Below are 15054 nucleotides of genomic sequence, written 5' to 3' on the forward strand. Positions count from 1 at the left end.
AGAAGAACAATCTGTATACTGGACCATCACTTGTATAAAGGAGAGAAGGATATATTCAAATGTTAGAACATTCACACTTATTTTCATTCTTCTTTTGCAAACATGTATATATTATTAAATATAAAACTACAACTTTTGAAAAATATAAAACATTTAAAAAATATAGAAGGTAGCTTAGTATAATGAGAAAGCAAATTTTTATCTTTAGACTTCTTCAGCTTTATTTGTAACTATGTAGATATTAACAATATCCAAAGAGGTACCTACTAATAGAAAACCAAACTTAAAACAGAATTCCCTGGGCAAAACCTTAAGGGGACACAAAACCATTACCATGCTGCTGTGCCCTTACTTAAGATAGCTTTCAGTGCTGGCAAAGATTCGGTCCATCTCTGCATCTTTCTTTTCATACAATTCCTTTCCAACCCAGGGCAAGGACGACAGAAACGCATACACGTACCAATCCCGCCGCACCTGAGGAAGTTTTTAAAAGGTGCCTTTAAGATAGGTGCTAGTGAAGTTTCATTCACGTCATATTTATTCCTGAATGAAATCCTATGGACACTATTTAATAGGGCTAATGAAGACGGCTCATTCAGAGCATTTTCAGATATATTAGTTTTAATCTTATTAGGCAGAATCATTTAACTAATATACATATGTCATGAGGATTGACCATTATGCCAGTTGGCTTAACTTTCAGGTATTAAAAATTCATAATGTAATATCTATTAATCTGTTTTTGTTTTTTGCTAAAGGGCTATTAGTGAAAAATTCCTCATAGCATATGAATGAAATTCAGCACAAGGGGTTTTCTTACCTGAGGCACATCTTCTTCCTGAGTTACACTTACAAAATTTTCAAACATAGCAACCATTGATGGGGCAGCAATGACATGACAATTCACAAGATCAGATAGAAAACGGACCTATTGGGGAAAGCAATTTCTATTAAATCTAAATGTCCTTTATAATATTTATAACACAAGCATTTTGCCCAAGGACCAAATCTAGACCACTACCTGTTTTTTAAGGAACCTGTAAATTAAGAATGGTGTTTTAGATATTTAAAGGCTTGGAATAAACCAAAATAATATTTTGATTCCTACAAATTATATGAAATTAAATTTCAGTGTCCACAAATCAATTGTTACAGAGCCACACTCATTTGTTTACATGTAGTCTTTGGCTGCTTTTGTGCTCTAACAGCAGAGCTGAGAAGTTGTTAAAAGAGACTATATGAAGGACAGGAATCCACATGTACAGCTTTACATTTATACTAGCCTAGGAAGTCAAAGTGAAAGTCGCTCAGTTGTGTCTGACTCTTTGCAACCCCATGGACTATACACAGTCCATGGAATTCTTTAGGCCAGAATACTGGAGTGGGTAGCCTTTCCCTTCTCCAGGGGATCTTCCCAACCCAGGGATTGAACTCAGGTCTCCCGCATTGCAGGCAGATTCTTTACCAGCTGAGCTACAAGGGAAGTCCACTAGACTAGGAACCTAAACTGTAATATTCTAGCTACTACAACCAATAATCTTTTTTGTTTGGTTGTGAAAATTCTTCACTGGACCACAGAAATGGAAACGAACAAAAATTTATTGGGTGTACTCTGTGTGCCACTGCTAAGCACTATTAAAGTCTCTGTCAAATGGGAGCTCACAGACTAGTGGGACGTGCAAATCTTGACCCAAAAGGATGACTCGTATACTAGAAGATAAAGAAAAGAGTGCTCTAGAAACAGGGATAAAGGGAGTAGGGGAAAACATCATAAAGCAGGTAACAATCAAACTAGGTCATGAAAAATCAGTAAAGTATCCTCAACTGGAGAGGCTTCTAAACAGAGAGGTTCAAACACAAGGTGTGTTCAGGGACCCACAAGCAATTCTGATAGAGCTGGGAATATATGGAAGGCAAAGAGAAACAGACAGGGGCAACCATGACAGGTCAAGCTTAATGAAGTTTGAACTTAATCTTATAGTCTAATCAGTGTACAACTCTTTTGATTGTATATTCAGTAGAAAAGAATTTGATCACGTACCTTCAACATGCACATATATTTATTCCTAATATACTGAGGCCCACTGTCTATACATATTAATAAGGCTGTCAGTCTATATGTTACATATTAATAAAGCTTAATTCCATATCCATTTAGGAAGGCATGAACTACACTAGAGGCCCTGGAGACAGAGGAGAAGGGACAGACTGGAGAGAAATTTATGAGGTAGAACCGACAGGGCTTGGGGACTGCTTAGAGTATGACAGGGCAAAGGGAAGACAAAAATCAATGCTCAGGTTTTTGGGCAGCTATCCAGTAAATACCAGCCACTTGTGTGGGTTGGGGTGAGGACTGAGAAAAGGAGGTATGAATAATGTATTAATTTAGGGATTAACTTTCAGGCAAGATACCTTAGGGCTATCTAGGAAGTATCTGGAACATAGGTCTGGAGCTCAGGGGAAATGTTGAAGCAGGAGTTAAAACTATAGTGGGGAGGGGGCAGTCATCAAAATAAATAGTTTACAAACCTATGAGAGAGAATGGGAATGCTTTAAAAGAGAATATTTGAAAAAAAGTGAAGTGAGGACAGAATTCTGAGAAACACAGAAATTTAAAAGGGGCAGAGGAAGCTGACCCAGAAAAAGGAGCCTGAGAAATGAAACACAGGTGGCAGCAGGAGGTCCTGAAAAAAGTGGTGCAGCAGCAACCAAGAGCTAAGAAGTGTAAAGCATCATTTATTATAAGGAGGTCAACCTGGATTTAGAGTTAAAAGAAGCCGTATCACTGGATTGGTAATGAGCTCTGTATCTTTAAGAAGAATGGTTTCAAAAGGGCAGCTGTTATGGGTGAGTGGAGAACTGTATTTCAAGAGAAAAGATAAATTATTTGGTTGTAGCTTACCTCTCTACTCCATTCCGACACTAAGTTCATAACATACCAAAAACTTCTCAAAAGTCAAAAAGCCAAAAACTTACCAAATATACAGCTTCATTATAATTGTTTGATTTCAATGATTCTTTCAGTTGGCGAATCATGGCTTCTACAAATTCTCCACCAAAGTTGTAATTCCTGGCATTCAGTAGTCCAACTAATGTTGTATAAATGGTCAACTTCTCAGGTAACAGACGTGCACTGATTTCAGAAGCCAGTATGACAATAAGATCCAAACACAACATTAAGTTGCTGAATTTTATACAATTTTTTAATCATTTTATTAACTTTAGAAAAGCAATACATTTAACTATTATTTTAAAACTACTTTGAAAAAGGCATAAATATTGAAAAGAGTTGTAGACAGAGCTACCTCAATTTTTTCACTTTGATTCTATCAGTTAATCCTAGGGTTAACAAAATAAAACACTCTAACTGTGAAGTCATCAAACTAAAATAGACAAAACTCTAGACTAGCTTTTCTTCCAATATGCTTAGTAGAATCAAATGGTAGATTTACAGAAAATGGTTTCTGTGGTAAAATACCTGAGAATTGTTGAATGAAACAAGTTTTTTTTTAATACAGAATCATTAAGGGGGAGACAGAGCAATCAACATTTCTAAACTCAGCTGACCAAATGCCATGGGATCAGAATTCCACTTTGAGAAACACTATTCTAGTTTCTTATAAAAAGTTCAGAACTAATGCCAGGTCCTATTAAAATGCTGAATTTTTAACACAGTACTCTAATATAGTAAAATTTCTTTACATCTCAATTTGCTTACTCAAGTGTGTTAATTTTCATTAAAATATTTGAAAAGTAGAGGATCACAGTAATAAATTTTGAAAAAAAGCAAATGTTGATCCCTAATTTAGGCAGCCTTTAGCAATTAGCTAAAAAAGAAAAGCAAATGGGAACTCATGATCATTCAGATTCTCTTAACATTTTTTGCATTTTCCCAAGGTTCCTAGCAGTGTTAGGGACAATTCAGGCTTAAAAAAAATACTTGCACTGATAGTAACCATTCTCCTCAACCCATTCTCACCTCAAAGTCATGGCTTCCAGAGTTTAAACATGAATCTACTCCATTCCAATAAACGCTTTCAGAACCGAAAGAATCTATGGATAACTATAGCCAAGTTAGTTTTCTTAGTAGTTTCCTAGTGTGAGGACATGTCTTCCTGAATATTAATTGGATTCCTTCAAAAAACTGTATCTGAATTTATTTATAGTTTATGAGAAGTTAAAAATCGACCTATAGTTTCAATCTGTGTGTATATTTGTAAATTTAAAAACTGAGTTGTAGGCAATTTAAGACAAAAACAATGTTTTAAAATAACTGAAATAACAATGAAGTCACTTTCATAATGAAGACTCTTTTATCCAGAAACCATAGCTACTTCTCTGCAAAGCAGACAGTTTAGAGTAACCACTGTCTACTTGAGTGATAAGAAGTCTGGATTGCTAATTCCACTGTTGCGAGAGACTGTTTCATGATCTCACATGAGACTTTCCCACACTAATGGCCTTACAAATTAAGTGCTGAAACTCATTCTAGCTAACCTAACTCAGAGAAAGATTATGCCTATTATGTCACAGCTCCAAAAGCATCTTCAGCCTTCTAGAAGGGCTATTACTTTAGTGACTGACTAGTTCTCAAATTTGTTTGATATTACTGATTAAAAATATAAATTAAACTCTATCATATACATTTAATTGTATGTGCTTAAAAGAAGATTGCTAAACGTGAAGTTGTCTGCTTTCTCACTTAAAAGCAGTCAACTCAAATGAGTCTAAGGATCTAAGAAACAAAAAAAAATGCTCAATTTTCATGCTATTTATCTCTCAGAGTTCACCAAAGGGCCAAAGTTCATTTAATTTGACAAATTCCCCATGGAATGAAACTAGATGACATATGGAACATAAACACATCTTCTGAACATTCCCAAGCATTTAAGAGTAGATAATACATTATCACCTGGATTCATAAATCTTTTGTATACATACACTGTACAAAGAAGCCTTAAGATCTTGCTCTTGTAGTTAGGAAGATCAGCTTCCAAAACACCAGCCAAGCCTTCTAGGTTGCTCTCCAAAGAGCAGGCACTCTGTAGAGGATAGGATAGCATATTAAATACCTGTCAGGTAACCAGCAATTAGTGCATTAAAATTTTCCAGGTGATGATAAAAAAGTTACACACAAGGCACTCTGACAGTTTAGTGTAAATAAATTCTGGTTGTTATTATTCTTTAGAAAACCCCATAAAGAAAACAAATGAAATTTAAAAAGCAGCGTAGCAAGTATTAGATGTGGGAGAACATCCCAGGCTCTGTCTACTGATACTTTTCTAATGAATTCACTCATTATATGACTGGGCAAACTACCTCAAGTATCCAGAACTTACTTGGTCTTCATTTGCAAATTGAGCAGACTGCTTTCTAAGGTCTCCTCTAAGACTTAAATTCTATGAAAATTACTAAAAACATGTAACTCTCAACTATCTGCATTCCAAAGCTTTTAATATGCCTCTACTTTGGGATGTAGATGCATGGCCATACAAACTTTGACCATAAGTTAGAACATCAAGTTTTCAGATGCAGAAATTAATCAAGCACAGTCAATTAACACTCTAAGCCCATCACAATCTGTACCTATTTTGATCATACCTTTTCTCCTACTTTGCATATTAAAGATTCCAAGTGATCTTCAGTTTCATTTGCATCAGAGGTCTTTCTCCTTTTGTGAGGTTGTCCCCCTGTTTCAAGAATGTAAAAAAGTGAACATTACAGGATGACTCTGTTACCAAAAACTTTAACTTTTTAATGCTATAATCTCTTTTCTACCTGAAGCCCTACTGTTTATGCACAGCAGAAGCACTTAGTAACTCAGACAAGGCTAGATACAACCAATAAACAAGGCTAGACACAACCAACAGTCTCCATACCCTGGGGCATCATAACTCCGAGAGGCATTAAGTTTTGTGAGAAAAGTGTCCCCACAGAACTATGCAATGCAGCAGCCCTGTCCATTTCTTGGATAGGTAGCAAAGGTGCCCGTATCATGCTAGTCACTAGCAGTGAGAAAACTCCCTATAACACGCATCAATGGCTATTCCCATTCATTAAGGGCTTAACTTGAGTTGTTTAATCACCCTCAGTTGCTCGTTCCTAAAACCTGTCAGTGTTAGTAGTACTCATTATTCTAATAATGAAAATTATGTAAACTGATGAAATATGGGTATAAAAACCAAGTTGAACATTTTGCAAAGATCTGATGAGGGGGTAAGCTTTTGTTTAAAAACAAAAGAGGAGGAAACTTCAAATGATGGGAAAGGAAGCATTAAATATTAGGACTAGTTTTACAAAAGTTTCAGAGCTCTTAAGTCGTCAATTAATAGTTTTGGTTCTATAGACCATAGAGGCACTAGGGTCTGGTTTATCCCAAACAATGAGAATTACAATCAGCAGACATACTCAAAGAAATGTCCTGAGCATGATATCAAACAATTGGTGGGGAAGAAAGTACACGATTATCATCCTTAAGTACCGGACGATCTATCATTTAGTCTTGGTGTTAGCAATCTCTTACCATTTTGTCTAAAACTTCAATACTCCTACCTCACATTCTTTTATAGAATCTCATAAGGCTGAAAAAATTTCAAATACTAGTGTTAAATACAGAGAAGGCAATGGCACCCCACTCCAGTACTCTTGCCTGTAAAATCCCATGGACTGGTAGGCTGCAGTCCATGGGGTCACTAAGAGTCGGATGCAACTGAGCGATTTCACTTTCACTTTTCACTTTCATGCACTGGAGAAGGCAATGGCAACCCACTCCAGCGTTCTTGCCTGGAGAATCCCAGGGACAGGGGGAGCCCGGTGGGCTGCCGTCTATGGGGTCGCAGAGTCAGACACGACTGAAGGGACTGAGCAGCAGCAGTAGCAGCAGTGGTAAATACGAAAGATGATGCTGTTGCTACACACAGTGTGGGCCACTCTCCCAATATAATTCAATTTTTCACTTCCACCAATTAAATTATTAGGACAGCAAGCAGACAAGCAAGCAATAATCTGTAACTCTACCAGGGATCAGTATTAATAATGAAAATCTGCAGATACAGGGTCACCCAGAGCGACTTCACTTTCACTTTTCACTTTCATGCATTGGAGAAGGAAATGGCAACCCACTCCAGTGTTCTCGCCTGGAGAATCCCAGGGACGGCGGGGCCTGGTGGGCTGCCGTCTATGGGGTCACACAGAGTCGGACACGACTGAAGCGACTTAGCAGCAGCAGGACCAAGTTATATTTTTAATCTCCAGACTTGTACAGCCAGAGGAACTGAACCATTTTTAGAGTTCCCAACTACTTACTTACCACTGGAACATCTAACAGTGAAAAAAAACCCAATGACTTCCATAAAACACAGCACCTGGCTATTATAACATGGGATGTTAAAAGCTTTTCCAATGTCCGACATGATCTTCAGGTACCTACCACCCGAACACAAGCTGAATAAAAGAAGCAAAACGCAAAGGAGAAAAAGAAAGATATATCTGTCCGAATGCAGTGTTCCAAAGAATATCAAGTAGAGAGAAGAAAGCCTTCCAAAGTGATCAATGCAAAGAAACAGAGGAAAACAATAGAATGGGAAAGACTAGAGATCTCTTCAAGAAAATTAGAGATGCCAAGGGAACATTTCATGCAAAGATGGGCACAATAAAGGACAGAAACGGTATGAACGTAACAGAAGCAGAAGATATTAAGAAGAGGTGGCAAGAATACATAGAAGAACTATACAAAAAAGATCTTAATGGCTCAGATAACCACCATAGTGGAAGTGATGAAATTCCAGCTGAGCTATTTCAAATCCTAAAAGATGATGCTGTGAAAGTGCTGCACTCAATATGCCAGCAAATTCTGAAAACTCAGCAGTGGCCACAGGACCGGAAAAGGTCAGTTTTCATTCCAATCCCAAAGAAAGGCAATGCCAAAGAATGCTCAAACTATTGCACAATTGCACTCATCTCATACGCTAGCAAAATAATGCTCAAAATTCTTCAAGCTAGTCTTCAACAGTATGTGAACCAAGAATTTCCAGAAGCTCAAGCTAGATTTAGAAAAGGCAGAGGAACCAGAGATCAAATTGCCAACATTCGTTGGATCATAGAAAAAGCAAGGGAATTCTAGAAAAACATCTACTTCTGCTTTATTGACTTTGTGTGGATCACAACAAACTGTGGAAAATTCTTAAAGAGATGGGAATACCAGACCACCTTACCTGTCTCCTGAGAAATCTGTATGCAGGTCAAGAAGCAATAGTTAGAACTGGACTGGAACAACAAAATGGTTCCAAATCGGGAAAAGAGTATGTCAAGGCTGTATATTGTCACCCTGCTTACTTAACTTATATGCAGAGTACATCATGCAAAATGCCAGGCTGAATGAAGCACAAGCTGGAATCAATATTGCCAGGATTAATATCAATAATTTCCGATACACAGATGATACCACCCTTATGCCAGAAAGCAAAGAAGAACTAAAGAGCCTCTTGATGAAAGTCAAAGAGGAGACTGAAAAAGCTGGCTTAAAACTCAACATTCAGAAAACTAAGATCATGGCATCCGGTCTCATCACTTCATGGCAAATACATGGGGAAACAATGGAAACAGTGAGAGACTTTATTTTCTTGGGCTCCAAAATCACTGCAGATGATGACTACAGCCATGAAATCAAAAGACACTTGCTCCTTGGAAGAAAAGCTATGACAAACCTAGACAGAATATTAAAAAGCAGAGACATTACTTTGCCAACGAAGGTCCATCTAGTCAAAGATATGGTTTTTCCAGTAGTCATGTCTGGATGTGAGAGCTGGACTATAAAGCTGAGCACCAAAGAATTGATGCTTTTGAACTGTGGTGTTGGAGAAGACTCTTGAGAGTCCCTTGGACTGCAAGGAGATCCAACCAGTCCATCCTAATGGAAATCAGTCCTGAATATTCGTTGGAAGATTGATGTTGAAGCTGAAACCTCAGTATTTTGGCCAGCTGATGTAAAGAACTGACTCACTAGAAAAGACCCTGATGCTGGGAAAGATTGAAGGCAGGAGGAAAAGGGCACGACAGAGGATGAGATGGTTGGATGGCATCACCGACTCAATGGATATGAGTCTGAGCAAGCTCTGAGAGTTGGTAATGGACAGGGAAGCCTGGCATGCTGTGTTCCATGGGGTCACAAAGAGTCAGACAGGACTGAGTGACTGAACTGATTACCACCTAGATAGAATCAGTGTTATAAAAGGCCACAGGGCAAAACACTGTGTGCTTTGACTGCCCAACCCCTCAGTGATCATTGCTGCTGCTAAGTCGCTTCAGTCGTGTCCGTCTCTGTGCGACCCCATAGGCGGCGGCCCTCCAGGCTCCCCCGTCCCTGGGATTCTCCAGGCAAGAACACTGGAGTGGGTTGTCATTTCCTTCTCCAATGCATGAAAGTGAAAAGTGAAAGTGAGGTCGCTCAGTCGTGTCTGACTCTTAGCGACCCCATGGACTGCAGCCTACCAGGCTCCTCCATCCATGGGAGTTTCCAGGCAAGAGTACTGGAGTGGGTGCCAAGTAATCACTGAATGTAGTTTAGAAGGGATAATGTCAAAAAAAAAAAAAATACAACAAGCATGCAACATAACTGTTGCAACATATTCCTGAAGACACCTGTCCATGTAAAGATGTGGACATGTGCAGTATCATGGTATCAGTGACCCTGAGTCTCTAGTATACATCAAGCTGAAGGCACAGAATCTGCATAAAGGTTTCACCACCCAAAGAGCCAAACCCGACACAAAAGGACTTCTATTTTCAGAATTCATTCACTGAAAAAAATTGCATATCTGAAGGAACATTTACATAAGCTATCAGCCAGGACATTAAAATAGCCGTATCCAAGAGCAATGGTTCTCAACTAGGTTGGATTTTGTCCCCCAGGAGCCACTTGGCAATCTCTGGAGACATTTTTAGCTGTCACACGGGGGAAGTGCTACTGGCCTCCAGTGGGCAGAGGCCAGGGATTCTACTAAACATACCACAGTGCAGAGAACAACTCCCACCAACAAAGAATAATCCAGCGCAAAATGGCAGCAGTGCTCATGATGAGTAACTCTGTTCTAGGAAGCAGAATATACTCAATGTTCTTCAGAATCAGACTCCAGTAAGGTTAGGAGAATGCAGATGCTACAAAACGACTGAATCAGAACAGGTTTTTTTTTTCCTTTTAAACCTTAACCATTGTCCATTTCTTTCTGGCCCATCTACTTTGCTAACTCACATCCCACCTCCAAGCCATCTCTAAATTAACCATCCAGCTGGCCTGTTTTCAAGTCAGTTTAGAATCATACCCCAGACTTTAAAGGAGCCTCCTAGGCACTCTTGTAAGACTGGACAGAAGAAAATACTGACGTGGGGAGAGAAGGCAGGATTTTTGAAGAAAAACTAGAAAATACAAGTATTCAGTCCTATCTCTGAACTGCAACCCTTCTTTCCTCTCTTCTTCCTACTTTTAGTATGTTTGAAGAATAAGAGGCACAAAGTGTTAAGAAGTAGAAGATGCCCGACTCTCAGCTGACACTGGAGAGACTGTAAGGGGGAGGAGGACTTAACAGACACCAGGTGAACTCACACACGGTAACAGGATACTGAGCTCAAGACAAGATCACAGGCAGGGAGAATAAAAACTTTAAGAATAAAATCTGTGCAATCAGCTGAATATTTTCACCTATCCTCAAGAAAATATACCTAAGGTAGTTCACAAAAGAAGAACAGATTTTATATTAACAAGTACCTAAGTAGAAGTTTTACAGTGGAAATTAAAGTTACACATTAGCACTTCATTCTGACACCCTTGGTTAGTATAGAAGAGAGAAGGAAGTCTCTATTAAAACCCATCAGAAAAAATCTTAACAAGCTGAGTAATTTTCCCCCCCGTAAGGTGATCCTAATTCTATATGGATACATTATACTACATATTTTATATCCTTATTTAGAATTTACACGCATTACAAAAAATTTTAGACCCACAAAGTGGAAACAAAAACCAACTAATGTGAAAGAGAAAGTAAAAAAAACCAACAAGAGAAAAGGGAAAAGTAAAGTACCTTGATCCTGCAGATTTAAAACAGAGGTATAATAGTCACTTCTGAAACAAACTATACTCTTCCTCAGAGTAACAAATCCCTGCACTTCTATTTATTTTTTTCTATAGTTAAGTATCAATTTTAAAAAAGAGTCACATTCTAAAAGGTAAGGATCTAATACTAAGTAGCTTAAAAGGGACTAACATGGGGTTTGGGGCCAAGGTTATGGACAATATAAATACTTTCTTACAAGAATAAAACAATACATTGAACAGCTACTGTATGCATATCCAAAATAATTGAAAAGCTTCAGATATTCTTAAAAAGAGTCTAAGAAAGGAGTTAGTTTTAGCACTGAACCAGTATCCACACACATTTATTTCCATTTTCATTGTCTATAAATCCACCTCCAGGTGAACTTCATTGGTATAGCCTTGGATCCTGGACTCTGAAGTCTCAACAGATACAGTTTTAAGTTGTATCTGTGAGCTGATCCTCCCTTACCTCTCTGACCTCATCTCCTACAACTCTCCCCCTTTCTCACTCTACTACAGCAACACTGACCTTCTGGCTGTTTGAAGATGACAGGACTATTCTAGCCTTAAGGCCTTGGAACTCAAAAGTTCCCTTTGCTTAGACTACTGCCTTCCCCCACTTTTTAATTAATCAAATGTAAATATACCCTCACCTCCTGCAGGTTTTTGATCAGATGCCATTCTCAGTGAGGCCTTCACTGACAAACCAATACAAAACAGCAACTCCTCCCCAACAAGAGCCTTACCCTCTTTAACTGGTTTTATTTTTCTCCACAGTACTTAACACCATATGATACACTATATTTACTTGATTGTTCTCTGCCTGTAAAAGGGAGACTGCACCTTTTATCATCCACTGCTGTACTGCCAGGAGTTAGAACTGTGCCTGGCACTGTTAAATATTTGTTGAATGAATTACTGTGTCTAGTCAAACACGTGGAGAGTCATGGCAGTTAGGGACTGGTAAGAGCTGACAATAATCCAGAAATGCTTAGGTGCATCTATTTAACACAACAATAATTTGGCCTATTTTAAAATAGCCTTCTATAATACTTAAGTTTTCAAAATTTCTGATTTAAAAAAAATTTAGTAGGCATTTAACCAAAAGAAAGTTTTCTAAAATATTTGACTCAGATCACCATTTAGAATAAACCCTAGCTGATGATTACCCAAATTGTGGCAATTTACGAAAGCTCCAGACTTGGTGTAGTATCTAAGAGGGGTTATAAACTGCCCTTCAACTACTAAATTATTTATAGTAAACGCTGCTTAATTAACTCCTTATTTTATTTTGTTTTGTCTTTATTTATTCTGAGATTCCTGCAGCAAGACCCAAATGGACAGTGATTTAGCTGCCAGAAACTAACTCCTAAGAACGTTATACCAGCATCCCAATAACCAAAGCAAAAGTTGTTTTTCTACAAATTTACATCCAATTCTCCAGGATGCCCCTTGGAAAGATTTTCTCTCCCTTTAGGGACACCCTAGAAAGGAGAAGATGAAAGAATAGAGAAAGCATGAGAAGAACAAAGACAATGGGAAGAACTTTAAAAGACCTAAGTTCTCCAAATCCCAAGTGATGACTTCTAGGAGATTAAGTTAACTAATCAGATACAAAGCACATGAAAACTATTTTCTGTGCCCTGTATGTACATTATGTTGTGTTTAATAAAAATCAAAAAATACAGCATAGTAAGACCTGTGTAATGTAACTCTCGACTTGCTTTCACTGGTATCTGGGCACTGCTAATGCTGTCTCCATGTTAATTACACTAAAACTGTAGACCTCAGGTGTGAGGTGATAAGGCTGGGGTAGAATATCCTCCCAAGCCAAGCTCCAGGAGAAATCTGATACACTATTAAAACTAAGTGGGGGACATCCCTGGTGGACCAGTGATTAAGACTGCAGGCTTCCACTGCAGGCGGCACAGGTTCAATCCCTAACCCTAACTAAGATCCTTATACCACGGCCAAAAGAAAAAAAAGAAACAAAACCCAAACCAACAAACCAAACAAAAAACCTTAAATTAGTGGGATTCTGCTCCTACCCCTAAGTTACCCCAACATTCAAGGAGAGAAAAATGTCAGTGGAAAAAATTAATTCAATTTTTTTTGTTCTGTACTTTTTCTTAGAGTCACCACCTGCCAATGTTTATCAGCTCTTAAGCATTATCAGGTGATAAAATACACATCTTCATGAGCAATTAGTTACACGTGTTATCTCTCACAAAGCCGAAATGTCTGTATCATTATTTCTAAGTTACAGACTAAGGTTTAAAGAGGTAATATAACCCAGGCAAGATCACAAAGTAAACCGCAGGGTCTGGCTTTGAAAAGTCCTCTGATTCCAAAGTCTGGCCTCTTAACCACCAAACTACACTCTACTCGAAGAACAATACCCTAAACTATTAATAACAATAACTGTTAGGTTTTCAGTTTGTTGGATGTGTGTTCTTGACTGATTTTTGCAAGATAAACATCTTTTCTATTTTTAACTAGCAAAATTATTCTTGGTTTTTATTACGATGGCAACTCCATGATCCCCATGAGCGCAACCATTCAAACGGTTGATCAAAATCTCTAGGAGCTCTCCAGTTAGTCTTCCGACACTCTTTATTACACAAGGGAAATATGCTTACGGTCAGCTCAAAATGTAACACAACAATCTACGTACATCTCTTTCTTAAGAGACCTCTTGGGTGTGGATAAGACACCGATTTCTTTCCCTATCGCTTGGAAGAAGGCAAGATGACGAATGACGGGTACAGGAGAAAGCTCAGATCGGGATTCAGCAGATCTCTCATCTTCTGAGTCCTTTTTAAGTGCAATTTGAGGGTCAAAACGAGACACTGGGTAGAGTGGGTCCCTAAGAAGCGGAGGCACAGACACAGACACTCTTAGCATTCCCTGCTCGGAGATGCTAAGAGCCAAATTTTGAAGAGTTCCTAGGGACCGGGGTCCACCAGGCCTCCCCGTGGCCAACGACTGAGGAACTGGGACCGGGGGAAGCAGGGGACTTTCCCAAAGTTGCCCGGCCGCACTCCCGCCGTGCCACCCCTTCTCTACGCGGCTCCCCGAACGCTCCCGGAGGAAGAAGGGCTTCCCGTCCCTTCTGTCGAGACCCGAAAACCAGGGAAGCCAAACCTCGGCCCACCTGAGGGCGGCCTCGGCGGCCGGGCTCAGGGCACTCACCATCGTTCTCGTCGCTGTGCCGCCGACGCGACATGCCGCACGCTGGTGAGTGCCCTGAGCCCGAGACAGCGGTCACGCAGCGCGGCAGGAACCGTCAGGCCGCCGGCCGGTGGGCGGACAGCGGCGAGGCGCGCGGAGTGGCCGGCGCGCAGGCGCTTTCGGTCGCGGCGGCTCCCGGAAGCACAAGGCAGGATGGGCTGGGATGGCTCCGCGAGGTCGGATCCAGGAGAGCCGGTTTTGGAAGCTCACCAGGCCGGTAGCTTCTGCCCCGCACGCAGCGACCCTCTCGGGTTACCTCCGCCTCTTGGCTGCTTCCTTCGCCCGCCTTCGCTGAAAGCCCTTCCGGGGCCACGCGGAGAGCACCGCCTCTTCCGCCAGACCGAACCCCGCAGGTCCCGAGCCACGCCCGGAGGCGGGTTGTCTAGGAGGGACCCTCTAGTCCCCACCTCCACTTCAGTCCCTCTCTCGGGGCCTCCCGGGGGTTTTCCCGGCGGCCCTTTCACCAACTGCCTAACTTCCGGAGCGAGGTGCGGTACGGCGTTCCTTCCTAAATACAGGAGGGGGCTGGGAGTGCGAGGGCTGCGAGCGGTGGCAATTTCTAGGCGGAGACTGCTCGGTGAAGAGAGATCTGAGAAAGGATCAGGACGGGCGGGTACGTGCTCATCTTTCTCCCACTTCCCGGCCTTTGATGGCTGGGGAAATCTGGGCGGAGAGATTAGGCCAAGACCGGTGCGCGGGTAGAGGCCGGGGTGCGAGGCGGCTCCAGCGCCCCG

General features: G+C 40.4%; 2 protein-coding genes across 4 annotated transcripts in view; one reads left to right on the plus strand and one right to left on the minus strand.

Moving 5' to 3' along the window:
- Positions 1 to 14618, minus strand: part of NCBP1 (nuclear cap binding protein subunit 1, 80kDa) — a 37394-nt gene extending 22776 nt beyond the window's left edge. Inside the window, exons 1-6 of the mRNA XM_010847064.1 lie at positions 14282 to 14618; positions 5602 to 5690; positions 4942 to 5042; positions 2977 to 3133; positions 821 to 928; positions 353 to 474 (exon numbers count right to left, since the gene is read on the minus strand). Of these exons, the coding sequence (XP_010845366.1) occupies positions 353 to 474; positions 821 to 928; positions 2977 to 3133; positions 4942 to 5042; positions 5602 to 5690; positions 14282 to 14315 (611 nt within the window). The 5' untranslated portion in view covers positions 14316 to 14618. The remainder of the gene's footprint in view (positions 1 to 352; positions 475 to 820; positions 929 to 2976; positions 3134 to 4941; positions 5043 to 5601; positions 5691 to 14281) is intronic.
- Positions 14619 to 14652: 34 nt separating this feature from the next.
- TSTD2 (thiosulfate sulfurtransferase (rhodanese)-like domain containing 2) overlaps positions 14653 to 15054 on the plus strand; it is a 27877-nt gene continuing 27475 nt past the window's right edge. The window contains exon 1 of one of the 3 annotated variants that reach the window (XM_010847063.1): positions 14653 to 14933. The gene's annotated coding sequence lies outside the window, so the exon portion shown is untranslated. The remainder of the gene's footprint in view (positions 14934 to 15054) is intronic. The other 2 variants (XM_010847061.1, XM_010847060.1) reach the window with 2 other exon arrangements.

This window comes from Bison bison, unplaced genomic scaffold (assembly GCF_000754665.1).
Source record: "Bison bison bison isolate TAMUID 2011002044 unplaced genomic scaffold, Bison_UMD1.0 scf7180017864243, whole genome shotgun sequence".
Classification (NCBI taxonomy): Eukaryota; Metazoa; Chordata; class Mammalia; order Artiodactyla; family Bovidae; genus Bison; species Bison bison.